This window comes from Pipistrellus kuhlii, unplaced genomic scaffold (assembly GCF_014108245.1).
Source record: "Pipistrellus kuhlii isolate mPipKuh1 unplaced genomic scaffold, mPipKuh1.p scaffold_m20_p_22, whole genome shotgun sequence".
Lineage (NCBI taxonomy): Eukaryota > Metazoa > Chordata > Mammalia > Chiroptera > Vespertilionidae > Pipistrellus > Pipistrellus kuhlii.
This window is the reverse complement of record NW_023425521.1, coordinates 3,034,618-3,061,396: the sequence shown is the minus strand read 5'-3', so window position 1 is coordinate 3,061,396 and position 26,779 is coordinate 3,034,618. Positions and strand designations below refer to the sequence as shown.

General features: G+C 41.3%; 2 protein-coding genes, 1 long non-coding RNA gene and 1 other non-coding gene across 7 annotated transcripts in view; 1 reads left to right on the top strand and 3 right to left on the bottom strand.

Moving 5' to 3' along the window:
* Nucleotides 1–16,084, bottom strand: part of AP2B1 (adaptor related protein complex 2 subunit beta 1) — a 90,073-nt gene extending 73,989 nt beyond the window's left edge. For all 4 annotated transcript variants that reach the window (XM_036450677.2, XM_036450678.2, XM_036450679.2 and 1 more), the window contains exons 1-3: nt 15,953–16,084; nt 9,620–9,679; nt 3,961–4,066 (exon numbers count right to left, since the gene is read on the bottom strand). In XM_036450677.2, coding sequence (XP_036306570.1) covers nt 3,961–4,066; nt 9,620–9,656 — 143 coding nt within the window. In that variant the 5' untranslated portion in view covers nt 9,657–9,679; nt 15,953–16,084. The remainder of the gene's footprint in view (nt 1–3,960; nt 4,067–9,619; nt 9,680–15,952) is intronic.
* Nucleotides 16,085–18,733: 2,649 nt separating this feature from the next.
* Nucleotides 18,734–22,758, top strand: PEX12 (peroxisomal biogenesis factor 12). The gene is made up of 3 exons (XM_036450701.2): nt 18,734–19,482; nt 19,818–20,371; nt 21,372–22,758. Exons 1-3 carry the CDS (start codon nt 19,357–19,359, stop codon nt 21,769–21,771), a joined length of 1,080 nt encoding a protein of 359 aa, XP_036306594.1. The 5' UTR covers nt 18,734–19,356; the 3' UTR covers nt 21,772–22,758.
* A 1,660-nt stretch (nt 22,759–24,418) lies between these two features.
* On the bottom strand, nt 24,419–26,366 carry LOC118726252. Its single transcript, XR_004990251.2, has 2 exons — nt 26,273–26,366; nt 24,419–24,530 (listed from the first exon to the last, which is right to left on the bottom strand). It is a non-coding gene; the product is annotated as an uncharacterized LOC118726252 (long non-coding RNA).
* LOC118726692 lies at nt 24,657–24,752 on the bottom strand. The gene has a single exon (XR_004990373.1). It is a non-coding gene; the product is annotated as a Z30 small nucleolar RNA (small nucleolar RNA).
* Nucleotides 26,367–26,779: the final 413 nt, after the last annotated feature.

Here is a 26,779-nt window from a genome sequence, read left to right as displayed (position 1 = left end):
TTCAATTTTGTCAACAAAATCTTTGTGGAAATACTTTGCTCTCATTATATACTTATCTACATAATATCTTCAATTTTTTGCCCATTGGCCAGCTAAATCTAAAGTCTTTACTATCACCGAAGCCGGTTTGGCTCAGTGGTAGAGCATCGGTCTGTGGACTGAAAGGTCCCAGGTTCGATTCCGGGCAAGGGCATGTACATTGGTTGCGGGCACATCTCTGGTAAGGGGTGTGCAAGAGGCAGCTGGTCGATGTTTCTCTCTCATCGACGTTTCTAGCTCTCTATCTCTCTCCCTTCCTCTCTGTAAAAAATCAATAAAATATATTTTTTAAAAATAAATAAATAAAATAAAGTCTTTACTATCTTTAAAAAAATAAAAAGTCTTGCTCTTTACAAAAATAAAAAATGAAAAAAAAACTATCTTGCCCTTTATAGAAGTCTGCTGACCTCTAAGATATATGGTTACCTAAAAGCAAGTTAAGAACCAAACGTGCTTATGTGCTAACAAACAAAACTCCAACAACAAAATCCTGCCTCCAGAACAGCAGCACCTAGGGCACAAGAAGGTAACTGAGCCACTTCCTATTGCCGCTGTTTCCACCTGAGCTCCAGATCTGGTGAGAGAAGCTGCTCTCACTTTTTGGATCTCAATACCCCTTTAAAACACTTAAAAAAAAATTTTTTTTAAATATATTTTATTGATTTTTTACAGAGAGGAAGAGAGAGGGATAGAGAGCTAGAAACATCGATGAGAATCAACGATCAGCTGCCTCTTGCACACCCCCCACTGGGGATGTGCCCGCAACCAAGGCACATGCCCTTGACTGGAATCGAACCTGGGACCCTTCAGTCCTCAGGCAGACGCTCTATCCATTGAGCCAAACCAGTTTCGGCCTTTAAAACACTTTTAAAAATTACTGCCCAACTGGCATGGTTCAGTGGTTAAGCATCAATCTGTGAACTAAGAGGTGATGGTTCGATGGTCACATGGTTGCAGGCTAAATTCTCCCAATAGAGGGCATGCAGGAGGCAGCCAATCAAGGATTCTCTCTCATCACTGATAGTTTCTCTTTCTCCCTCTTCCTTCCTCTCTGAAATCAATAAAAAAAATATTTTAAAATAAATAAATAAAAATTACTGAGAACCTCAGAGAGTTTTTGTTCATGTGGGTTATATAAGTATTAATATTTTACCATATCAGGAATTAAAGCTGAGAAATTCTGCTCTGGAATTCAACCTGCTGTAGAATGTGTCCAGCTTCATACACATATATAAAACAGAAAAGGGAGGAGTATTTTAATAGCTTTTCCACATAACTTATTCTTCTTTAATACATTAAAGCTAGCCCTAGCTGGTTTGGCTCAGTGGGTACAGCATCAGCCTACAGACTGAAGGGTCCCAGGTTCGATTCCAGTCAAGGTACATGCCTGGGTTGTGGGTTTGGTTCCCACGAGGGGATGTGCAAGAGGCAGCCAATCAATGATTTTCTCTTATAAATGATGTTTCCATCTCTCTTCTCTCTCCCTTCCTCTCTAAAATCAATAGATATTTTATTTTTTTAAAATATATTAAAGTTATAACAAACGGTTGTTTCACATCTCTTTCAGTCCACAAATAGTAGTTTCTTAAAAATTACTTACAGAATAAGGGGTGTGGGGGAATAATAGGGAGGTATGGTCACATATGTAATACCTTAATCAATAAAGAAATTTTTAAAAAAAGTTAAGTTACAAGGCAATCTGAACCATAAACTTTTAATACTTGGCTGCATTAAATTCTAGTCATTTATCATTTATTTTGATGTATCTTTTATCCATGGTAATTTTTGATATATGCACTGGTCATTGGGAAATATTGGTTCAATGAGTTATGCAGATTTTCCCAATGCTGGCACATCTATATACATAAAGCGGTAATATGCAAATTAGCTGGGCATCACCGCCGGCTCAGGAGGAGCTGCGCGCACAGATAGATGGGCAGGAGGGGACTGCATGCCGCCCCCAGCCCCAGCGGACACACACCAGGGGTGGGGGCGCGCTCTGAGCGACTGTGGGGTGGTGCAGAGCACACCCCCGGTGAGTGGCGGCAGCGGCCAGTAAGAAGCAGCCCCAGTCCCAGATGGCTGGCAGTGGCAGGAGCAAAGCAGCTCAGACCCAGTGGGTGGCAGCGGAAGCCAGAGCGAAGCAGCCCAGGTCCTGGGTGCTGGAGGGAAGCCGGTGCCGACAGCCAGGGGAAGGAAGGCCTACTCTTGCATGATCTTCGTGCATCGGGCCTCTAGTTTCATTATATAACAGCAAATAAGCACATTCATTAATTTCAACACCAATCTCATCATGAAAGTATTGGGAAGCTAAGATGCAAGCTTTCTAACACTCCTAATTTTTACTTTGAAGTTTAAATTTATCCAATGTTATTTTTCTCCTTGAAGTGACATGTTCAGTTTATTCATTTTTGATAAAACAGCTCCCAAATACTGAAGTCTGATTAACTATAATTTACCTGTCAATCATCCTTTCACATGAAAATGGGCGTTCTTACCCTAGCTAGTTTAGCTCAGTTGGATAGAGCATCAGCCTGCAGACTGAAGGGTCCCTGGTTCGATTCTGGTCAAGGGCATGTGCCTCGGTTTCACGCTCGATCCCCAGTAGGGGGCATGTAGGAGGCAACCTATCAATGATCCTCTCTCATCACCAACTGATGTTTTTATCTCTCTCCCCCTCTCCCTCCCTCTCTGAAATCAATAAAAATCTATTTTAAAAAATATATAGCCCTAACCAGTTTGGCTCAGTGGATAGAGCGTCAGCCTGTGGACTGAAAGGTCCCAGGTTCAATTCTGGTCAAGAGCATGTACCTTGGTTGCAGGCACATCCCCAGTAGGGGGTATGTAGGTGGCAGCTGATTAATGTTTTTCTCCCATCAATGTTTCTAACTTTCTATTCCTCTCCCTTCTTCTCTGTAAAAAAAATCAATAAAATAAATTTTAAAATAAAATACAATAAATACAAGAGAGAGAGAGAGAGAGAGAGAGAGAGAGAGGGAGAGACGGAGAGAGAGAGGGAGGGAGGAAGAAAGGGAGGAAAGGAGGAAGAGAGGGAGGGAGGGAAAATGGGTATTTTCAATTTAAATACTCATGCATGGGATTTTTTTTTCCAATTCAACTATCACTCTGCTATACAGCAGAAGTGCTTTATGCATAATTCATATTTCATCATACAGAATATTAAAAAGGTTTAATAAAATAAAATTTGAATGTTTCACAAAAAATCCGAAGTGAAACTGCATTTATTCCCTGCAAGTACACGGTGGTGAAAAATACAATGACTACTCTTACAGTTTGGCACCACTGCCTTGATTCATGCTACCACACCAGCAGTGCAAATATCAACACAATAAAAAAGACTAATAACACCTAAATATTATTGTAAAAATAGCTTTGACCTCATGGACCCTCTTGGGAATCCTTAGGAGCCTGCAGACAATCCTTACTTATTTCCGAATGGTATTATTAAATTACAGAAAGAAAACAAACACATTTTTAAAAACTGATTTTGTTAATACTGATTTTTATCTTGAATTCAGGAACTGAATGTAAAGTTGTAAAGTTGAGGGCACTGGCTTGAGCCAGTTAGAGAGCATATGCGCTTCTGCTTCTCAGTGTATTTTTATCATCTTCTAAAGCTACCTCAGCAACAATTTGTAACTGTGCCAGCTCTCAGGAGGGTTTATGCTAGATCGGCATGCAACAAAAATCAAACTGATTTCCCTCTTCCAAAAACACAAAGCAAAATAAAACTAACTTAAATCACAGAATATAAAAGCAACTATTTTCTGATAACGTTTTCAGGGACAAACCCATTCTTATAAGTTCTATGATTACAGTAATTTTAAATGAAGAGCAGTAAAAGCCATAAAACAGGGTCTGGGTCTAAAGCAGGCCAACGGCAGGAGTGCCTACCCTTACCTGACATCCTTCCCCACAGTCATAGCAGCAATCACTTTCTTCACAGCCTCCTTCCGCTTTTCTTTCTTTTCATTGTTGAGTTCAGCCTTTAATTCAAAGATTTCTCCTAGAAAAGAAGAGAGCAAAATGGATGAATTTCCAGGACCAAAGATCTAAAGCAGAATACTGTTGTGTAATAAGTAACATCATGAAAGTTGCCCAGAGGTTTAAAAATTATAGGACAGGTACAATTCAAATCCTTAGACTAGTAACTAACCTATTCCTAAGGACACCATCTTTCAGGTTATGGCCAGAAAGGAAGAAGCAATCCAGATCTTAGGAGGCTTAGGAGTGGGGAAAAGTAAATCTCATGATATCTTACTACAATGGGGTGAAAATGGAATCTGAGGAATGTTCTTCCATCACAATTTCAATGTTCTGGAGGAAAAATAAATGTAGGCAGGAGAAAAGTTCCCAAATCGGTGTTTTCAGAACCCCAAAGACACCAGATATCACCTCATTCGCCTACTCTTAACTTCACAAATGAAGAACTGAGGCTCAAAGATCTCAGAGTGAGTGACAGAGTAACTCCTGAATCCAGAGATTCTCAACCTTGGCCACACACTATTATCTGGCAAGTATTTAAAAATAATAATGCTCAGGCTCTACTTTGGACCAAATAAATAAGAATGTCAGGGAGTAGAATTCTTACATTCATATTTTCAAAGTTCACACAAGTAATTCCAATGCAAAAACAGGGTTGAAAATCACCGCTCTCCTCTAGTAATTTACGAAGTTAATGGGACCCCGGACCAGTTTGCTCAGTGGATAGCGTGTCGGCCTGTGAACTGAAGGGTCTTGGGTTTGATTCCAATCAAGTGCGCATGCCCAGGTTGTGGGCTAGATCCCCATTGGGAGGCATGCAGGAGGCAGCCAATCAATGATTCTCTCTCAACATTGACATTTCTACCTCTCTCTCCCTCTGAAAGCAATAAAAATATATATTTTAAAAAAGTTAATGGGAACGGAGGAGGACTGAGCAAAAAAGAGAAAAAGCTCATGAACACAGGCAAGTGTGGTGATTGTAGGTGGGAGGGGGGTGGGAGGAGGTGGAAGAGGTAAAGGGGGGATAAATGGCGATGGAAAAGTAATATAAGAGAAGCTAGTGGGGGAATAAAAAAAATTAATGGTCTTTTATTCAATCACTCTAACAAAAGCAATGTACCAGACTCATTTCTAAAGGAATAATCTTGAATAACTGACTGCTCTATGGAATGGCAGGGCTGTCACCACTACTGTAAGGCCAGACTCACCTATCTTCAGAAAGCTGGAGCTGAAATAAGCAAAGGTTACAACCCTCACTTGTTTTAAAAGAAAATATACCACCACTTCCATCTTAAACTCTTCTAAAATATTGCCTCATTTCCCCCCATCTTTATGTTATAATAGTTCTTGATGTTCATTTAACCAGACTGCACCGGTCAGTATAGAAATCGTGGGGACAGCAACTGTGTGATCTACTGAAGCCTCTACATGTGATGGATGAAACAAAGAAACACAGCCATTCAACAATAAAATAAAAAGTGTGTTACATCAATATCCATTGCCAACAATGCAAACAAATTCATGCCACAAAAACGGCTGTTTTATTTTATCAACAGCTGCAAAAACAGTACAGCCAGAAAAGCTAGACTCTTTTAAGAGTCATTCTCCTCTTCATCAAGTCCTCTGCTGCCAAGTCCAGCTCGTAGGGCTCCTTCCCATCATTTATTTCTGGGAACAGTAAAAGACGAGCAGCAGGACTTCAGAGAGTCTGAATTGTGAACAGCTGTAGGAGTTGAAGAATCAAAACAGGATGTAACTGAAATCATTCCAACTCCAACAGCATATACTTAAAGAATATGTTCACTGGCAATTCTGGTGGGTGTTGCAGGAAGTAAAAGGAACATAGTCTATTCATTTTTAAAATATGGTATTTACCCAGCCATGATTCATCTATAAATCTCAAAGTTTTACAAGTTCCTAAATAAAAAGGTACCAGAATAGATTACAAGAAAATGATTGAAGAGGTAGGTGAGTTTTTAAATTATAATTTTTATGTCATTAAAGACAATATATTCTTCTCAAAACCCATGAAATGTTAACAGAAGAAATACATCCATTTCAAAATAATAAAATCAGATAAAAGCTGGAAAATGAATGGCGAGGAGGCTAGAGGCTTTTGTGAGGTGTAAGCAATAAAGACAGGAAGGAGCTGTGAGGAGCTAAGGAGCAGCTCTAAGGGAAGCAAGGTTATCTGATACATACAACTTTATTAAATTCTTACCTTTTCTCCCCTTCTCCTCCCCTTAAATCTACCAAGCACTGCTAGCAGCTAGCAATAGTTCTCAATCTTGGCTACACATTAGAAAAGTTTAGGGAGATTTTTAAAATCCTCTCCTCCCCCGGCATATCCCAGATCAATGAAATCAGGATATCTGGGTATGAAACCTGGACATCAGTATTGTTTTTAATTCATGAGATAACTCCAATGTGTAGGTAAGGTTGAAAGCCACTGACCAGTAGGTAGTTGATATAATTAAGCAACAGACTATAGAGCTTCCTGTATTGTGATAGAAGAGCTTGTTTACCCTTACATAACTCCAAATGATGGAACAGGACAGATATGCTTGTGCTTTCTAGAAAATATCCTGGTGTTCCTTGCTCACTATAGGTCACTATAATGTGCCCTCCTACTTTTTTTTTTTTTTTTCCCCTTTTCTGGATCATTGCAATCTTACAAGATTCCCCAATTATTACCATTATGCCATAGTTGTTTTATCATGCTTTCTATAAATTTACAACTTTTTTTCCTGAATCATTTTAATAGGAAGCTGCAGACATCATCTCTTCAGCTCTAAATGTCAGAGTATAATCTCTAAGAACAAAAAATTATCTTACATAACCATAATACAATTATCAAAATCAGGAAATTTAACACTGATACATTATCATCAAATAGACCTTACTCACAGATCTTGATAATGTCCTTTATAGCAATTTTATTATACACCCATTCCCCTTAGGCCAAGATCCAATTCAGGATCATGCTTTACATTTACTGTCATATCTATTTAGTCTCCTTTAACCTGAAACGGTTCTTCAGCCTTTGTCTTTCATGATAATGACTTTTGTTTTAAAGCCAGTTATTTTATAACATGTTCTCAGCTTGGGTTTCTCATTGTTGTCCCTTCATGATTACATTGACGTTAGGCATTTTGGCAGACATAATTCATAAATGATGGTATGTTCTACTCAGTGCCTCACATCAAGAGGAAAATGTTAATTTGTTCCATTATTGGTGATGTTAACACCGAATACTTGGTTAAAGTGACAATTGCCAGGTCCTGACACTGTAAAGGATACTTTGGAGACTATTTAAATATCCTATTCCTCATCAAACTTTCCCCTGCCAGTTATTTCAGGATCCACTGATGACTCTTGCCTGAATCAACTACAACTACAATTTATGCATACATACATATTCAATGGTTTACAATTCACTTCTTTGATCACTTTTTTAAATTTTCAAATTACCCCAAAGTTAACCAATGAAAGCCCTTTCAAAGTATACTGCTCCTTGACATGTGCCATCATTTTTTGAGTACTCCCTTCCTTTTGCTTTCTGGCATAAGATGTTCATGTTCATCCTGTACTTGGCCTTGACCCAGCCTTGGAATCAGTCATTCCTTACTCAATCAGAGAAGGGGCCAAAATCTAAAATCCAGCCTAAATCGCGGGCCGAATGGTTTACTGAACAGTCATAAACTGTCATTGTGATGGAAACGCAGCGGAGTGCAGTGATGACAGCGCGGTGCCGGCCACATTGCAAGGCCTGGCAGGACGGATTTGGCCCGCGGGCCTTGGGTTTGACACATGTGCTCCAAGGAGTCCCAATTCCTTTTAGTGAGAAACAATATTTAAAAAGTGAATACTAAGTGTCTTTTTGCATATACTCTGACTTAGAGAGGAAATTAGGATATTTAATTTTAAAAAAACAAAAAAAATTCCACGACTGTTAAGGTAGAGAATGGGACTCATACATGGTAGGCACCCAATAAATATTTACTACATAAATGAACAAATCAAAGTAGAGGGACACTGCAGCATGTTTTTTCAAGACAAACTTAATTAAATCTGGAGACGGTCAGGAGGCTAAGGCCAGTAAACATCACAAGGGAAACCAGAAAGAGAAATTCCAGGCAGAGAAGCTGTCTTATTTTAGCCGCTGGAGGAGAGAAGGTACATTTGAGAAGGCAAGTTGTTAGAGAATAAGATGCCCAGAACACTTCAGTAAATACAAGGACTGCTGAATACAAAAGCACAGCATGCTGATCCTGAGGGGCACAACAGGCTTAAAAGACCTAAACCAGTCTGCCTTGGATGGGAGAGCCATCTAAGCACTGGAGCTATTTTACTTAGGAACAATTTAACGAAAGATGAGGTTGAATTTTCCCAAGATTCCTTAGTTTCTTGGTTAACACTCACATGTATAAAACCAGTATTATATTTCTAATAGCAAAGATGATGAGGCTAATAAATTCAAAGCTACTCAAGCAATCTATAACAAAAAAATCTTAAGACTGACTTCAGAGGTTCCCTGTTTTAAGTTAAAAGAATGTATCTAGACAAAGCCTAGCCACAAAGTATGAGACAGATATATATGGGAAGTGAAATACCAAGTTTCTTGCTTGTTTTGTATGACCCCATTTTCTTCAAAGATAAAAACTATAAAAAATCATATATAGAACTAGCCAGTTTGGCTCAGTGGATAGAGCACTGGCCTGCAGACTGAGGTGTCCTAGGTTTAATTCTAGTCAAGGGCACATGCCTGGGTTGTGGGCTCAATCCCCAGTAGGGGGGCATGCAGGAGGTAGCCCATCAATGATTATCTCTCATCATTGATGTTTTCCTCTCTCTCCCTCTCCCTTCCACTCTAAAATCAATAAAAACATTTTTTTAAAATAACATGTATTAATATATGCATGTATATGCATAGAAAAAGATTGAGAATACAAACCAAGTTCCCCTCAGGATCAGGAATAAGGAGAAAGAGAACTTTCATTTTTTTACTTTTTTTTATGCCTATATCTAATAGTATTCCTTATTATAAAAATGTATATTTCCAAATAAAAAATTGAAAGAAAATAAAAATGCTCAGGATCTATCAATCTTCAATGGATAAATGTTGGATCCCTTCCTTTTACTAAGACAAAACCTTCAAATCAAATTAAAACCCTATACTTTAGCCCAGCTGGAGTGGCTCAGTTGGTTGAGTGCCATCCTGTGCACTGAACGGTTGCTGCTTCGATTCCCAGTGAGGGAACATACTTGGATTGCGGGATCCATTCCCAGTTGGGGCAGGTATGGGAGACAACTGATCAATATTTCTCTTTCATATCGATGTTTTTCTCTCTTCCCCCTCCCCCTCGTCCCTCTTCCTCAATAGGATATAAATAAATGAATGAATAAATAAATAAATACCTATACCTTAATTTCCTCAATACACTTGTTTGTAGGAGTAGTAGATCTCCAATGAGACTGTCCATAACATGCATGTCTGAAGAGGTCAGGAACACCATAATCTCACACCGTTAACTTTTGAAGGACCTCAAAGCTTTGATCAGGTTCTCATACTTACCTTTTTTATTGGTTGTGAAGTACTTGGAGTCAGTCATGGTGTTGGCTCTTTAATGTCCACCTACAGCAAGAGAAAAGAATTCCTTTGTTAAAATTAATGTATGCCTTGCTGGACATAAATAATTTGGATAAAGAACATTTACATATTAGAATTTTTGTATTAAAAAATGAGTGTCTCCTTCCTTACCACTATCATTGGTGATTCAAGGGATGCAAAGAAATTAAGAATGTAACTCTTGCCTTAAAGAGCTAATTGGGACAAAAGCCAAATGAAATGGATTAATAATCTGAACCTATCATGGCTTTGTGATTTTATCCACAATTATCTTCGGAAAGCCTCCAAGACCTACAACTAGACCTTTTTTATAAATACATCTTCAGTTTTCACTCAAATATTTAAGATAAGGCAAAGTTTGTTTTGAGAGATTCCCCCCATTACTTTCCATTCAGAAAAATCTGATTTACTTCCCTGCCTCAAGATGAAGTCACTTCAAAATCAGTATTTTGGGCCTGGCAGTGTGGGTCAGTTGGGTGGGTGTAATCCTATGCATCAAAAGATTATCAGTTCAATTCTCATTTGGGGGACACGCTTAGCTGTGGGCTCGATCCCGGGTAGAGGATGTGACAGGAGGCAGCCTAAAGATATGTCACTCTCATATTGATGTTTCTCTCTCTCCTCTCCCTTTCTCACTCTCTAAAGAGCAATAAAATATCTATCTTAAAAAACAAACATATATTCTGAGTCAGTGTAAGATCAAAGAAGAAAACAATTCTGCCAATCTATTTACCACTGCATGCAAAAAAAAAATATATATATATATATTAGTAGACTACTCTGACAACAGACATCGAGAGGCAAACACGCTTTACCCGTGGATTTTTTTAAACTATGATTTTCCAACAACATATACTTAGCACAACAGTATTACCAAAGAATAAATAACAATTTACTGTTAAAAGCAAGGCAAAAAAAACTTGAAGAATTTGTTTAGTCACATTGAATAGAAAAGAGAATCAGAACTGGCATTAAAATTTAAAAGAACACAAATTTTACCCTCAACTTTAACTCTTCTGTTTCAATTTCCAGAAATAATCTAGCTGACACATGGCTCCACCAATAAAACAAAAAGAATACTAGTCACATTTCTCACGAGAAAATGTTTTCTGATTTCAGAAACTCATAGTAAGACTTTTGTCTAACACACCTGACGTCTTTATTTTTTATTTATTTATTTTTTTTAAATATATTTTATTGATTTCTTACAGAGAGGAAGGGAGAGGGATAGAGAGCTAGAAACGTCGATGAGAGAGAAACATCGACCAGCCGCCTCCTGCACAGCCCCCACCAGGGATGCGCCCGCAACCACAGTACATGCCCTGGACCGGAATCGAACCCGGGACCTTCCAGTCCGCAGGCCGACGCTCTATCCACTGAGCCAAACCGGTTTTGGCAACACCTGACGTCTTTAAATACATTTCCTCCTGCACTCAAAATTGAGTATCTTCTTCTTTCCACCATAATTAACAATACTAATTACCAAATTTAGGAAAGATGCCCTGGTACCTGTTCATTACTGTCAGATCAAAACAACACAGGTGATAATATATTCGGCAAACCTGAGTGATTAACACATTGGGCTAACAATAGTAAATGTGGATGAGAGAAAAGACCTACACACTAAACAAATCAGTGTAATCAAGGAAAAGGAGAAAGAGCCAGAAAACACAAAATATTGAAAAAAGCTCAAATCATCTCTAAAATGTGCTGCTTTGACAACCTAAGAGAAATTAGGCTTATTTACTATCTTTCCAAACAACAACTTTAGTCTTCCTAAGACTTTATCAGAATTTCACTGAATTACCTTAAACAAGTGAGCTAGAACTCACAACAATTATTATAGAGTACAGAAACTACTTTTTTTTTTTTTTAATATATATTTTATTGATTTTGTACAGAGAGGAAGGGAGAGAGATAGTTAGAAACATCGATGGGAGAGAGTCATCGATCAGCTGCCTCTTGCACACCCCCTACTGGGGATATGCCCGCAACCAAGGTACATGCCCTTGACCAGAATCGAACCCGGGACCCTTCAGTCCCCAAGCCGACGCTCTATCCACTGAGCCAAACCGGTTTCGGCCAGAAACTACTTTTGATCACATGTTATAATTAGTCTCTAGCAGAGCTTGCCTTACACAGTATTTTCATAATGCCTTTCTAGCAAAAATTCAAAGAATGTATAATCATTTAATCCATTCACAGTGTAAACTAAATGTGGAGTGGGCAAATTGAAGAAAGGAGTCCTTCACATTAAAGACTTGGAATATACCTGAAGTTACCATCTAAGGACTTCCGTATGCAAAGAGAAAAACCAATCTACAGAAAGGACTACTAGAGCCTAACAGAAGGACCGTAGCTCAAGGCTGCTGTGGTCTGTCTATTATTATGCCAGTCTAGGTCAAAACTTAAAACTTGCTTAAGATTTAAAAACAAAATCTGCTTGGAATTTTTCACCCAGTTTCTTTGAAAAAATGGTACAAAAATTGTTGTTTGCTTAATGCTCTGATACACACATGTTAAATTCTGAACAGTTTTCAATGCAACCTGTTAAATATTAAATTAATTTCATCTTAAATCCTACCTTTTTAATGACCCACAGATTTCATTACTTTCCCTAACAAATTTCATTGTCAAGGAATATATTTCTGTCTATTCATTGTGAGCATTGAGTATTCTTAACAAGAGATTAATATACCAACCCACAAAATTTCAGGGGAGAAAATCAAAAGTAATCTTAGATTCTAAATTAAGAATTCCCTCTTCCCTGGCCTGTGGATCAGTGGTTAGAGCATCAGCCCCCAGACCAAGGGTCTTGGTTCCATTCCTAGTCAAGGGCAAGTACCTAGATTGCAGGTTCACTACCCGCTCTCCCCTTTCCAACCCCACCCCCCCATCCAGGGTATGTGGGGCGAGTGCAGGAGGCAACCAGTGGACGTTTCTCTCTCTTTCTCAGTCTCTATCTCCATCCACCTCCCTCCCTCTCTGCCTTTCCCTCTCTCTGAAAAGCAATGGAAAAAAAATATCCTCAGGAGAGGATTAATAAAACAAAAAAGAAAGAATCTCTGGGCTTAGAAGAGGAAAACCATCACTCTCTTAGCTCATACTGTTGTAAACACCAGTAATGGAGTATCCCTCCCTCACATTGGCTGGGAAATAATTGTATCAAGTCAGCCCCTGCCTTAAATTCCAAGAAAAATGAAAATAGTCTATACAAAAACAAAAATGAGATGGTGAGTGCACAACACTGTGAATGTATGAAGTGCCATTGAACTGCTCACTTTTAAATGGATAATTCTGTTATATGAATTTCACTTCAAAAATTATATTTGTATAAATATTTAAAAATGAGATTCACTTAATCATATGCTAGAGATGTGCATAACCAGATTCTCCAAAATATAGGATGGTGAAAACTATAGTCTGCATTAGAAGCCAAAAAAAAGCAGCCAAGATAGAACTCAAGGGGAAAAAAAAAAAATCAAGTATCAGTTTCTCAAAATCAAGCTCCTGGAGGGAAAAACACATTGTTCCTTCAGGAGTGCCCTGGGGGAAAAAGCAAAACCACCAGCATTTGAACTCACCTTGCCCTCCTACCAGACTGACAAGTCCTGGCCCTTCTGAGGGCAGCATGGCCTCGGGGCATTGCTAAAAAACACAGCTGCCACAGTCAAAGCACAGTAACTTTCCCTTGTCCTAGCCCAGGGTGTCACGTCACTGCACTGAGAGAAGGCCTCCCCATTCAGGATCATACATCTACATTTAACATAACCTAGTTTCTACTAAATATAGATTGCAAAAGTCCTTTCTCTCCTCCTACTTCTTCCTCCTTCCAGTCGCCCTAAAGAAAAATAAGGCCAGAAAAATATTAATAGAGTCTTAATTTCGAATGGCTCTCTGGGAAATGGCAGCTAAATTAAGAGTTGACGAGGTCACTAAATCCATTTTTTCACTTAAATTTGAGTTTTACACAGTTTGGTATTTATACTAAAAAACTGGCCAAAGAGTTAACCTAAGTATTCCAGCAATCTTTTATACAAGGGTAAGAAGTGCTAATCAGATATGTCAATAATAATGCAAAGACAATAGCATCTTCAGGTCTCATTCAGCTCATAAGAAATTACAAAAGACGCTGGGACCGGTTTGGCTCAATGGATAGAGCGTCGTCGGCTTGGGGACTGAAGGGCCCCGGGATCGATTCCGGTCAAGGGCATGTACCTTGGTTTCGAGCATATCCCTAGTAGGGGGTGTGCAAGAGGCAGCTGATCGATGACTCTCTCTCATTGATGTTTCTAATTCTCTATCTCTCTCCCTTCCTCTCTGTACAAAAATCAATAAAATATATTTTTTTAAAAAGAAAGAAAAGAAAAAAAAGAAATTACAAAAGACACCTAATTACACACCTGTGATTTCACTTAAATATGGCAGACTACAAGGTAATTTGTTAATACTATACTGTAAGAAAGAACCTCAACATTTTACATCTAATTTTTAGCTGAAATACCAATAACCTCTGGAAAACTTAAACCGAGAAGGAAGCAAAGAAGGAAAAAGGGAGAGCATATTCTATTTTTTAAAAATATTTTTTATTGATATTTTTACAGAGAGGAAAAGAAAGGGATAGAGAGCTAGAAACATCAATGAAAGAGAATCATGGACCAGCTGCCTCTTGCACACCCCCTACTGGAGATGTGCCCACAACCAAGGTACATGCCCCTGACCGGAATCGAACCTGGGACCCTTCAGTCCCCAGGCTGACGCTCTATCCACTGAGCCAAACCGAAATATTATTCATTCCTTGTTCAGTTTGGTTCAAACCTGAGCCTAAAATGTACTGGACTTCCTTGAGTCTCTTCATTCACAGAAAGTTAGCTTTTATTGATTTTGCCATCCAACTTCCTGTGAGGCCGTTTGCAGAACACACTATCCTTTTGCTTCCTTGGGAGTTTCAACTGTTAAGATACTTGCAAACAGTTCTCACCTTACCACCAGCTTAGTCATCACTGGAATGTGTTACACTTTTCACATTACCGCCAAGTCTCCTTCCTCCTCTGCTATTATTACTTTGTAAGTGTACCCTGAGGCTAAGCAGGAGAAGTATACCACGAAGGCTATTAATAATTTAAATTGTTCCTCATTGAGACCACCTTCTCTGTCATTCTGCCTTTACCGCGTTTTATTTAAAAAAGAATTACATTGATTATTAAGTGTCTGACACTTAAAAAACACTTCTTTCTAAAAGTCCAAGTTTAACGAAGCATTCATACTTTATTCCCATTGCTTCATAATGAAGCCGCCAAGTGAGTTCAGTAAAAGCCCCAACTACTACTCTGAAAACAAACAGCAGGAATAAATTCTCTGGATTCAAAGAATTAGCAAGTACCAGGAAGTACTAGTTTCTTTGCCTCCGGCTTAATCTAAGGCCTTTCTCAAACCAGACCATTCCTGCTAAATCCAAAATGGAAAAATTCGGGGCTAAGATTTCCCCAATTGCAACCCCCTCGTTCACATCAGGCCAGTTCTGGAGGTTTTTCCTCCCCATCTCTCTCTTTAATGTATTTTTAATGATTTCAGAGAGGAAGGGAGAGGGAGAGAGAGAGAAACATCAATGGTGAGAATCAATGACCAGCAGCCTCCTGCACGCCCCACACCGGGGGATCGAGCCCGCAACCTGGGCGAGGGCCCTGACCGGGAATCGAACCGTGACCTCCCGGTTCATAGGTCGACGCCCAACCCCTGGGGCCACCCACTGGGCTCTCCCCATCTCCTAAGTGCCAGGTGGTCAGGGTTCTAGGAACGTGTCCCTCCATCACGGGGCGGGGAGCAGCGGCTCTCAGCCTCCAGCTGCGGGAGACAGACGAGGTTTGCCCACCATCGGGGGGGACTGCCGCCCTTTTCCCTTTCGCTGGCGGCCACGTCCCAGGCTCCCCGCGAACCACGCCCAGCGGCCGAGGCTGGTTCGCCCCTCGGCCTCCGGCCTCCACCGGCCACACCCCTGGCCCGTGGCCTCCGAAACCTGCGGACTTCGGCACCTCCCAGCCTGCCGGCCAGTGGCCCCGGCTCCCGGCCGCCGCCCCCAGGGTCCCCCCGCCCCGCCACGGCCCTGGAGTCCCTTCTCCAGCCCTCCGGCTCACAACGGTCACACCCGACGGCTCCCTCCATCCTCAACGGTCCCGCTCCCAGGCTTTCCTCGCCTCCCCCGTCTCCGAGCCGACCTCCGGCCACCCCGTCCCGAGCATCCACGGGGGACACACCCGCAGTCAGCCGCCGGGAACTCACCGGAGGCGAGGGCGGGGGCGGCGGCGGCGGCCGGGGAGCGCGGCCCCAGCGGTGTTGTAATGGGTTCCTGCACGTCACGGCTCCCTTTCCAGGTCTAAGCCGCTGCGCAAACCCGCTTTGCCAGGGACAAAGATGGCGGACAGGAAACGCTGACGTCAGAGGGGCGCGCCGGGCGACGTAATCTCGGCGCGCGGGGGCAGAGATCTCGTCGCCTAGGAGATGCAAAGATTTTTATTTTTTTTTTCTATTTTCTTGGTCGGGAAGAGACCTGCCGCCGGCGTCTCAAATGATGTTCAGTGTCTATCCGAAGGGATGTGTTAAGCAAGATGACATTCTCTGGGTTTGTTTACTCGCACAGTTCTCTAAAAACAAACAAACAAACAAAAAACCACTACAAATACCCTGTTCCTTTCTTAAAGAAAAACCAACTCGGCTTTACTTCCCGGGCCAGTTCAGGAGCGTGGACAGTGGTGATCCAGCCCAGGACTGTGCACGGGCCTGGCTAGCACTAGAGGGGAGTGGTGCAGAGAGAAAGGCTGAGATGGCAGCGGATCAGAGATGAAATCGCTGCCCTGAATGTCACTGGGAAAGCTGCCTCCGTTCTTCTCATATCTTAGTTTTCTTATCTGCGAGATAAAGTCTCAAATGACTTTCACTCTCTCTTGGTTTTGTGAAGCTTAACTGGGATAAAGTACTTTATGCACCTAGTATGTAATAGGTTTGCTTCCACGAAAGTGAAGTTTCTTTTTGTTAGCCACAAATTATAGACATCTCTGTATCTTATCCTTAACTTTGCTGTGAACCTAAAATAACTGATCTAAAATAAAACCTTTTTTTTTTTTTTTTTTTTTTTTAATGTGGAGAGAGAGAGAGAGAGAGAGAGAGAGGGAGAGGGGCTGGGACAGAAGCTGAGGAAACCAAATTTGGAAAGGGATCAAGAAAGAGTAATCAGAGAGGCAGAAGGAAAAGCCAGCAGTTATGTTTCAGGATGCTTTTATAATTTCATGAAATAAGTATATCAATCTGTTCACGCTTCCATTTCTGAGGCCTAGCCCACCCCTCCCCAAAATTTGTTGAATGAATGAGTAGTCAGTAATATCAATTGCTACAGTCTCCTTCCCTTGGCCCTTAGTGCCTGCATGGTTGGCCCCTGCCTATCTCTCTAATATTTTATGCCTCTCAGTCACTCCTCATTCCCCATATTCCCCTCTTTCTGGCTATGATAACACTCAAATATGCCAAGTTCTTTCCCACCTTAGGGCCTCCTCCTGCTTAATATTCTTTTCCCCAACTCCCTACATGACTGGTTCATAATTTGGTCTCAATTTAAGTGCAATCTCCTCAGAAAGACACTCCGATTACCTGGTGTACTCTCCTATCCCATCCCTCTTATTCAATTTAGAAAATATATATTAGTTTGTTATTTTCCTCCCCAACTAGACTGTAAATTCCATTATAGTGTAGATACTTTGTATGTTTTGTTGTTGTTTAATCCTCACCTGTGAATATTTTTCCATTGATTTTTTTTTAGAGAGAGTGGAAGGGAAAGGGAAAGAGAAATATTGATTTGAGAGAAACGCATCGGTTGTTTGCCTCCCGCATGTTGCTCGCTTGAGGAAAGCTTGTATATAACAGCTACCATTGATCAAGCACCTAACATGTACCAGGTAGTTGATAAATACATTGTCTAGTCTTTAATCTCTGTAAGGTAAAAATCTTTACCAATGTGACTTTTTAGCAGGCATTTTGGTAAAGAACACTTTTTAGAAGTATAATTAAGGTTAACTTGCAATATATCATTTCTTTCTATTCAAATAACCAAAGCCAAATCTTGTTTCTGAGGGTTCTCATTATTTCTCATGCAAAGCAATTATCTACATACCCTAAGGTCCTCTGGGCAGTGAATGCCTCCTATATACAACCTATTTAGCCCAGAGGTGAGGGAAGAGTTCTGGGGAGAGAGAGCGAGAGAGAGCGAGAGAGAGCGAGAAAGAGCGAGAGCGAGAGCGAGAGAGAGACAGACAGACAGACAGACACAGGGGTGGGGGGGGGAGAGAGAGAACAGCTAGAACTTTTGTCCACATTCAATAAATCTGTATTAGCAATGCAAATGAGGCAAGGTTGCATAACAGCACTTTGCAAACCGTAAGGTAAATTACACCAACTTTGGTATACAATGAAAGTTATCTTTTCTGTCAAGCTTCCCAGTTCCTGCTGGTGGAACTTATCAGGGTTCCTTCGTCTCAGCACACTATTCGTATAGCTAATGGGACACATCCTCCCGTGTACAGAGATAGGAATCACTTTGACCTAGGGTAGCAGGCAACTAAGAGTTTATGCTAGAATACAACCAAACTTAGAACACTGTGGTAAACTACCAGCTTGGACGAAATGTAATAACAAAACTCACAAATGTTGAGGTCTCACAGGAACCTTTCTCATCCTAATCGTCTTTATCAAATCTTTCCCCAAAGGCGCATGACGTAAATTCACCATCGCACCTGCTGCACCCACTGAGGAGGGCCTTCCCACCTCCACGTTCCCTCTATCCCTCCGCCCCTGGGACCAAGTTCCGGCGCCAGGGGTGGGCGCCCCGAACATCTCGCCAAAAACACCTCTGCAGGGACTCAGAGCTGTGGTTTCCTACCGAAACAGCACGCAGACCCAACAAACTAAAGCGAGCAAAAATTTCTCTCTGGGGAACTAGCCCGGCCCCCTTTTATTTCCGCGGGGGCGGAACCGGAAGTGCCTGTGGGTCATAGAGTTTTCCATTTCCGGTTTCGGCGCCGCGTTTGGGGCTAGAGCGCCTCTCCTCCGCCGCAATTACCCCCGCCGGCGGGGAACTTCTATTTCCGGGCGCGGCTTCTGTCCTGAAGCGGAGACGTCCCTTCACAGGTGGCGTCGCGGGCCCTTCGCGCCGCGCCCGGGGTCAGCGCGCAAGGACGGGCGCGGGCGGTGCTCAGCAGCCAGCGGCTGGAGCCTGACCTCGGGCACCGGCCCGCACCTGCACCTCTCGTTCCCCAGAACAGGTCGGCTTTTGAGCCCTCGCGATCGGAAGCCCCTGATTGTTCGCAGCTTCCACGATTGCAGCTCGAGAGGACAGACCTCCCGGCCCAAACCTATGCCCCAGAGTCACGTTCTGCCCTGTGAGGTGCAGCATTTGCAAGTCACCCCTTCTGCACACAGCACTCCCACCCACGTCTGCGTTAACTTCGTTCTTCCTTGAGACCCGTCCCCTCTGCCTCCAGAGGTGCTCTTTTCTCCCCCCGTTCCTGTAAACATTGAGAATTAGGAGTCTCGGTGTCCAGCAGAAATATTACTTTTCAGACTGAGCACCCATTGGACACCCCAAACAAGTTCATGCTTACTAGAGGCAAAGTGAAACTCAGTGCACACAGAAAACCATGGCTGAGCACGGGGCTCACATCACAGCTGCTTCTGTGGTGGATGACCAGCCATCCATCTTTGAGGTGGTAGCACAGGACAGTTTAATGACAGCAGTGAGACCTGCTCTTCAGCATGTGGTCAAGGTAAGGTATTAATTCTTTAAGTGGTTTTAGGGACGACTGGGTAAAAACCAAACAAATAATTTGAGTTTATCTTGTAGCCTAGGTTTGAAATGACCAATCAGCACATAATTCACATCCTGTAATTCACATAACGGTTATTGAACCCCTGTTATGTGTAGAGCCCAGAAATGAATGCCCAGCATGGCAGAAAGGATAGGGTAGGCCCCCAAAGCAGTGATCTGTTTAATCTCAAAGTGTAGAATCTAGAGGGTGTGGGAGTGACGGGAATGCAAATATAAGACACAATACCTGTGAAATGGAGTGAATTTCATTTATTAATATCTACTTTGCTTTAGGTTCTTGCAGAATCAAATCCTGCCCACTATGGCTTCGTTTGGAGGTGGTTTGATGAAATCTTTACGCTGCTGGATCTTCTGCTTCAGCAGCATTATCTGTCTAAAACCAGTGCCTCATTTTCCGAAAACTTTTACGGCTTAAAGCGGATTGTAACGGGGGACACACACAAGCTTCAGAGACTGGCCAGTGCTGGTCTCCCAAAGAAGCAGCTTTGGAAGTCAATTATGTTCCTGGTGCTACTTCCCTATCTGAAGGTGAAGCTGGAGAAGCTGGTTTCTAGCCTTAGAGAAGAGGATGAATATTCTATCCATCCCCCTTCTTCCCGCTGGAAACAATTCTGCCGAGCCTTCCTGGCAGCCTACCCGTTTGTTAACATGGCCTGGGAAGGCTGGTTTCTTGTACAACAGCTTCGATACATCCTAGGAAAAGCTCAGCATCACTCACCACTGCTTAGTCTGGCTGGAGTTCGGCTAGGCCGACTTACAGTTCAGGATATCCAAGCTCTGGAGCACAAAGCAGCTGAAGCCAGCATGATGCAGCAACCAGCCAGGAGGTAAGGCCTTAACATTACCCCACATCTTTGATTAACAGATTCTAAAATCTTACTTTAATTTTATGAAATCACCTCCTTCATAAAATCATAGAAAAATTCTGTTTTCATAAATCAAGGATTGCCATCCTGGTAAGCAACCTCATCATAACACTTGCTATAGCCAGGCCCTGAGCTATGTGTTGGTTTCATATACATTATCCCAATCCCCACCGCAACCCATTCATTAGCCCAGTTTAATGGCGGAGTAAACTAAGCCCTAGCAGCTGAGTCCCTTGTCAAGGCCACACAGCTAGAAGGTGGCAGAGCTGAGATTCAAGGCAGATCAACACAATTCTCACCTGCTCTTAACCACGATGCTATACTGCTTCTAGTTAGTGTCCATGCTCTCCTACAAGTCTGTGTGTATATATATATATATATATATATTCCTCAATGCTGCTAAGTTATTTTTTTAAAGTGAGTTGTTTCTTTTTTCGGATATACTATCTTCCATGCATACACAGAAAGGTCTATATAATCAATGTCTCACTCATTTCTTCTCCACACACACAACCCTACTCTTTAAAAACAAAAGCTTTGCCGAAACCGGTTTGGCTCAGTGGTAGAGCGTCGGTCTTCGGACTGAAAGGTCCCAGGTTCGATTCCAGTCAAGGGCATGTACCTTGGTTGCAGGCACATCCCCGGTGGGGGGTGTGCAAGAGGCAGCTGGTCGATGTTTCTCTCTCATCAACATTTCTAGCTCTCTCTCTCCCTCCCTCTCTGTAAAAAATCAATAAAAAAAGTAAAAGCTTTGCTCTATGCTCCTAAAATACTGTAAGTCAGAAAGGGAATCACTTAGAGTACAGCCTTAAGCAGACAATACCAGTCTGGCAACTGTTCCTTCCCCAAACTGAATTGGCGATTCTGATGAAAAGGGTGAGAAATACATTTATATTAGTCGCTCTGCAATTGTACCTAAACCAAGTTTCTCCTTTTGCCTTTTTGTTATCTTTTCTAACAGTATTAGTGAGAAGATCAAGTCAACTCTGAAAAAAGCTGTGGGGGGTGTTGCCTTATCCCTCTCTACCGGCCTGTCTGTGGGTGTCTTCTTCCTGCAATTCCTTGAGTGGTGGTACTCATCTGAAAATCAAGAAACCATCAAATCACTGACTGCCCTGCCTACCCCACCACCGCCTATACACCTAGACTACAATTCCGATTCTCCCCTGCTACCCAAAGTGAAGACTGTGTGCCCACTGTGTCGTAAAACCCGGGTGAATGATACTGTTCTTGCCACCTCTGGCTACGTGTTTTGCTATCGCTGTGTGTTTAGTTACGTGAGGACTCACCAGGCTTGTCCCATCACAGGTTATCCAACGGAAGTGCAACACCTAATTAAACTCTACTCCCCTGACAACTGAAGGGGATTAGCATCTTAACTTGCAGCAAAATTATTGCCCAAAAGGCCACAGGGCTGGTTTTCAGAATGGTACACAGCCTTATTTTGTACTTCTTAGCCTCAATTCATAATTATGTGAATTAAAAAAAAATTATATGGATTTCTTTAAAAGGCTATACCCATGGATTTTTGACCTTCTAACCTGCTCTCTAGGCCCCAACTTAACATTAACCAAGCTGATTAGAGTAACAGAATTGAGGTTAGTATAGATGTGGATAAGAGAGTAATCAGGACAGTTTTTTCTTAAAGAACAAAGAAGTATAGAAGCTCTCAGGAAAAACCCATGTTAGACCTCATAAAGTGGGTGGTGAAGGGGAAGCAGACCTTTTATTTAGAAAAGTCTTCATCTGCCTCTGAGGAAGAGGTTTTATTAGTGTGCAGTGTGAAAAGTGGGCTTACTCTTTTGAAAAATAGCTCCTTCTATGTACTGTGACTCATTTGTTATGTAATATCTGCTGTAATTTATCAACTTTTAAAGATTTCTTTATGAGTCTTTCTTGGGAAACTGGTTAAAGAAAAATTAAGGTCAAGTGTATATATAGATTTTGGTGAGAAAGCAAAGCTAATAAGCAATGAAGAGATGAAGTAAGCCTAGATGGTGTGACTCAGTGGTTGAGCATCAACACATCCACCAAGAGGTCACCAGTTCAATTCCCAGTCAGGGTACATGCCTGGGTTGTAGGCTCAATCCCCAGTGAGGGGCATGCAGCAGGCAGCCAGTCTCTTATCGATATTTCTATCTCTCCGTCTACCTTCCTCTCTAAAATCAATAAATATTTTTAAAAGATGAAGTAAAATACTCATCTATGTGTAAAGAAAGGCTCTTTTAATAAGCTCTTTCTCCTTGCTATTAAGAGTTTGCTAAACTGGCATGAATTATTCTGGCTATTACTAAAGTTTCTATGAAACACTTAATTACATTTCAAGAATAAATGTTTTTGGCAAAGAACTGTTCCATGTTGTCATGATTGTATAGAAACTGAAAGATTACTTGAGGTGTTTAAATTTTTCATTCAGACAGCCTTTGACTTTTTGGGGTATTTTTGTATTAACGTGTTTTTGTGTTTTTTTTGCTAATCCAATAATTGGGGAGGAAATCCTTCACTCCAACAGCAAAAATTCAGCATTCAGCTTTGTTCGAAATATCTTGTATTAGAAAGACTACAAAAACAGTTAAGTTGCCTATATAGAAAAAATCATGCCTGGATTGGCAAACTGACAGGAAAATATGGGTTAAAAAATCCTCATGACTAGATGAGGAAGGATGAAAGTAATTTGTGGTGCCTCTGCTGAGATAGGTGTTTTCCAATATTTAACTCATTTTGGCAATTCTCTAATGGCACCACGGTGATAAAACTAAAATCTGAAATGGAACATCCTATTGATTTTAAAATATTAACACTTTTACCAGGTGTACCAGTTAATAATGTGGATTTTTTCAATAGATGGAATTACACATATGTTGATACATATGTAATTTGATATGTATGCTATTTTGTTGTATTGACAACAAGCTTCTAAATTTTATATGTCAAATTTTCTGAAGATGTTAACATTATAGATATTTTTACGCTTAAAAATGTCGAATTTTGTGCCAAAAAAAGGAGCATGTACAAAAAGTTTTAATTAATTACTTTATTTTGAATAAAAGTGCTGCTAAATACTTTGGCAATCTTATGGTGATCATGCTCCATCTCAAGATCCTTGTGAATACTGGTTCAAATGCTTTAAAAGTGATGATTTCTATGTGAAAGACAAAGAACATCCAGGTCAGTTTGAACCATGCTTTGATCATAAAACAACCAGAATGGGCCAGAAGACACAGCAAAGTAATTTTGTTTTACGATAACACACCATCACACACTTCAAAACCAGTTAAAGGCACGTTAAAAGATCTTGTCTGGGAAGTACTAACCGCCCGCCGTATTTACCAGACCATGCTCCTTCAGATTACCATTCGTTCCAATCAATGGCACAGGCACTTTCTAAGCAGAATTTCAATATGCACCAATAAGTGGAAAATTGGGTCTCTCCAGTATATCAACAAGTAGACTGTCAAATTATAGCGGGGAGGGGAGGAAGATCTGGGGGAGATAATAGATCAACCGAAGGACTTTTATACATGCATATAAGTACAACCAATGGACACAAAACTCTGGGGAGGGAGGGGATGTGTGGAAGGGAGGGAGGGGGGCAAAAAAAAAAGAAAGAAAAAAAGAAAATTGGGTCTCTCAATGGTTTGCCTCAAAACAAGAAAAGTTCTATTGAAATGGTATCCACAAATTACCTGAAAGTAGCTAGCCATGGACATTACATTGAATAAAGCACTTTTAATGTTTCTCTTGAAATTAATGTGTTTTCTTTTATTACAAAATCTGCATTATTAACCAGTACACCTGGTATGTATCACTAGAGGCCTGATGCATAAAATTCGTGCAAGGGGCTCAGCCCTCAGAGCTGAGGTGGCTGCCTAGGTCCTCGCAGCCCCAGCCAAAGCAGTCTGGAAGGACGTCTGGTCTAATTAGCATATTACGCTTTTATTATTACAGATAATAAAAATATATGGGATAGTTGCAAGAATTCTTATTAAACAGCAAGGTTTTACCAAAGCAAATATAAACATTTTTAATATAATAAGTCAATAAGAGGACTAAACCAGATTCAGGATTGAAATAACGTAGTACTCCATGAAGGTATCAAAGCCAGGTTTTTCGCCTCAACCTAAAAAGGAAAACAAGAAAGTATCAGTAAAATTGAAACAAATACCGAAGAAACACTCATATACCTAATAAAACCAGTATCCAAATAGGCTAAAACATACCAATGTGGGAAAACCATAAGCAGACTCAGCTCAGAGAGAAGATTAAGTGATCATACCCTGGTCAGAGCCAACATGAAGCAATGGCAATACCAGGTCAGACTATACTTCACTCATCATCGCATCATTGCAATTCACCTCCTTGTATTACCTTAGAGTATTTTCACTTGCTGTTTTCACTTCTAAAAAAACTTAGGTTTACCCATGAAAAAAAGGAAAAGCTTCTTTTTAGATAAATTTAAATTGCAACCATGGGCTTCCAATAAATATTTTACCTTTTACTATGCTTTAGTTTAAGTAACTCTACAAAAATGCAAGTTTTGTTTGGGGGAGCTTTCTTATTTTTGAAATACAGATAAGTGGGTAAGCATTTACAGTTTAAAAAAGAAAACATTTTATTTTATTGAACCCAAACACAATGCAAGATAAAATTTCAGATGCCTGCGAAGGGATTTAGAGACAAGTTCTTGAGCAAAAGCTTTAGAAAAGATTTTATACTAAATTCTATTACAAAGTCAACTCCAGTTCATTTATTATATATTTTGATTCACAATCATGCTGCACATACAGATAAGCAAAAGCTTTAGAAAAGATTTTATACTAAATTCTATTACAAAGTCAACTCCAGTTCATATATTATATGTTTTGATTCACAATCATGCTGCACATACAGATAAAAACTAGTCACACATTCGTTATACCAGAATCTCCTATCTAAAGAGTCCAAGACGCAGAGAGGCTGTGATTTGCCTAAGGTCCAGAGCAAATTAACATCAGCTGGGAAGACAACTGAAGTCTGATTACCAGATTTGTATTTTTCCACTATCAGCAAATATAGGGTTTAATTTCATTTTCCTCCAGGGCATGAGCAAGATGAAGGAAACAAGGCAAAGCCTGGATAATTCACGACCTGAATAATTAATTTCTGAATGAAAAAACTGATTGCATTTCATTTATTCTAAATGGCACCTGGTAAGATACCATCATTGACGTGGTAAAATACTAGGATCACATGTCACCCTTCCCAGCCTTTCAGCATGGTATTGACTGTACCTAATAATTGTGGAGACACCACATGCTTCAGCCATCCATAAGCATCAATAGGTCGATTTTCCATAAAAGTGACAATGGGTCTGTTTGCCATTTAGCAACCAAACTCCATAAAGAGAGGGAGACCAAGAAAGTGTCTATTTTACAGGGGTTATGCTTGAGCCTTTAGCTCATCATCCTCTGAGTCTACACAAATATATTTTCCTAATTTTCTTCCTTAGTTCACTGCGCCATCTGGAATGCTTCCCCACCCTTTTCAATCTGGAGAGCGCCTGATTAGTTTTAAAACCTTACTCACATGTCACCTTCTCTCTCCGTTCAGTGGTCCCTAACTCCTCAGTCATCCCCTCCTCTGAGTCCCACAGCACTTTCCCCCACAACACGCATCAAATGCCATTTATTCACGACCCCCTCTGCCCCCATCACAGAGTTCCTCAAGAGCTAGGACTGTGTCTTACTGGCTTTTGCATCCATTACACTCAGATGGTGCACAGGAGGAGGCTCAATAAATGAGCGTTTAACTCACGCTCCTCCCTACTAAATTCTAACCTCCTGGATTATAAAGGCATCAGCACCATTGACAAAGCCGACTTACCTCCGTTTCACGTAGGTAAGGACCACGTCTCAAGCATCTCCAAACCCTCCGCTTCCCCCCCACTCGCCCTCCCCGCGGCTTCTACCTCATGGCGTCCTGCCCAGGACAACCAATGCTTACACACAGGGGACCGTCAAACATAAATAATATGGTCCAAACCTCACCAACTTCAAGAAAGACAGAAAAGCCGTCCTTGCGGGGAAACACGAGTAAGGCGGGAGCCAGGGCTCACACCAAAGACCCAGGCAGGAGTCCTAAGCCCTATTTGGAAAATCCTAAAACTAAAACTCCTACGCCCTACACTTCAGGAGGCCTGCCCAGCCGGCGAAAGCTCACGGAGCCGACAGCTGGCCTTCCCGCCCGCCCTCTCAGACCACAGCTCCCCTCTCCCCACCCGCCTCCGCCTCCAGGCCCCGCCGGCATCCCACCACCCAGGCGGCCTTGGCCAGACAGACAACCAATCCCGCGGCGGCCAGCGGGTCACGTGCAAGGATCAGCCAATAGGAG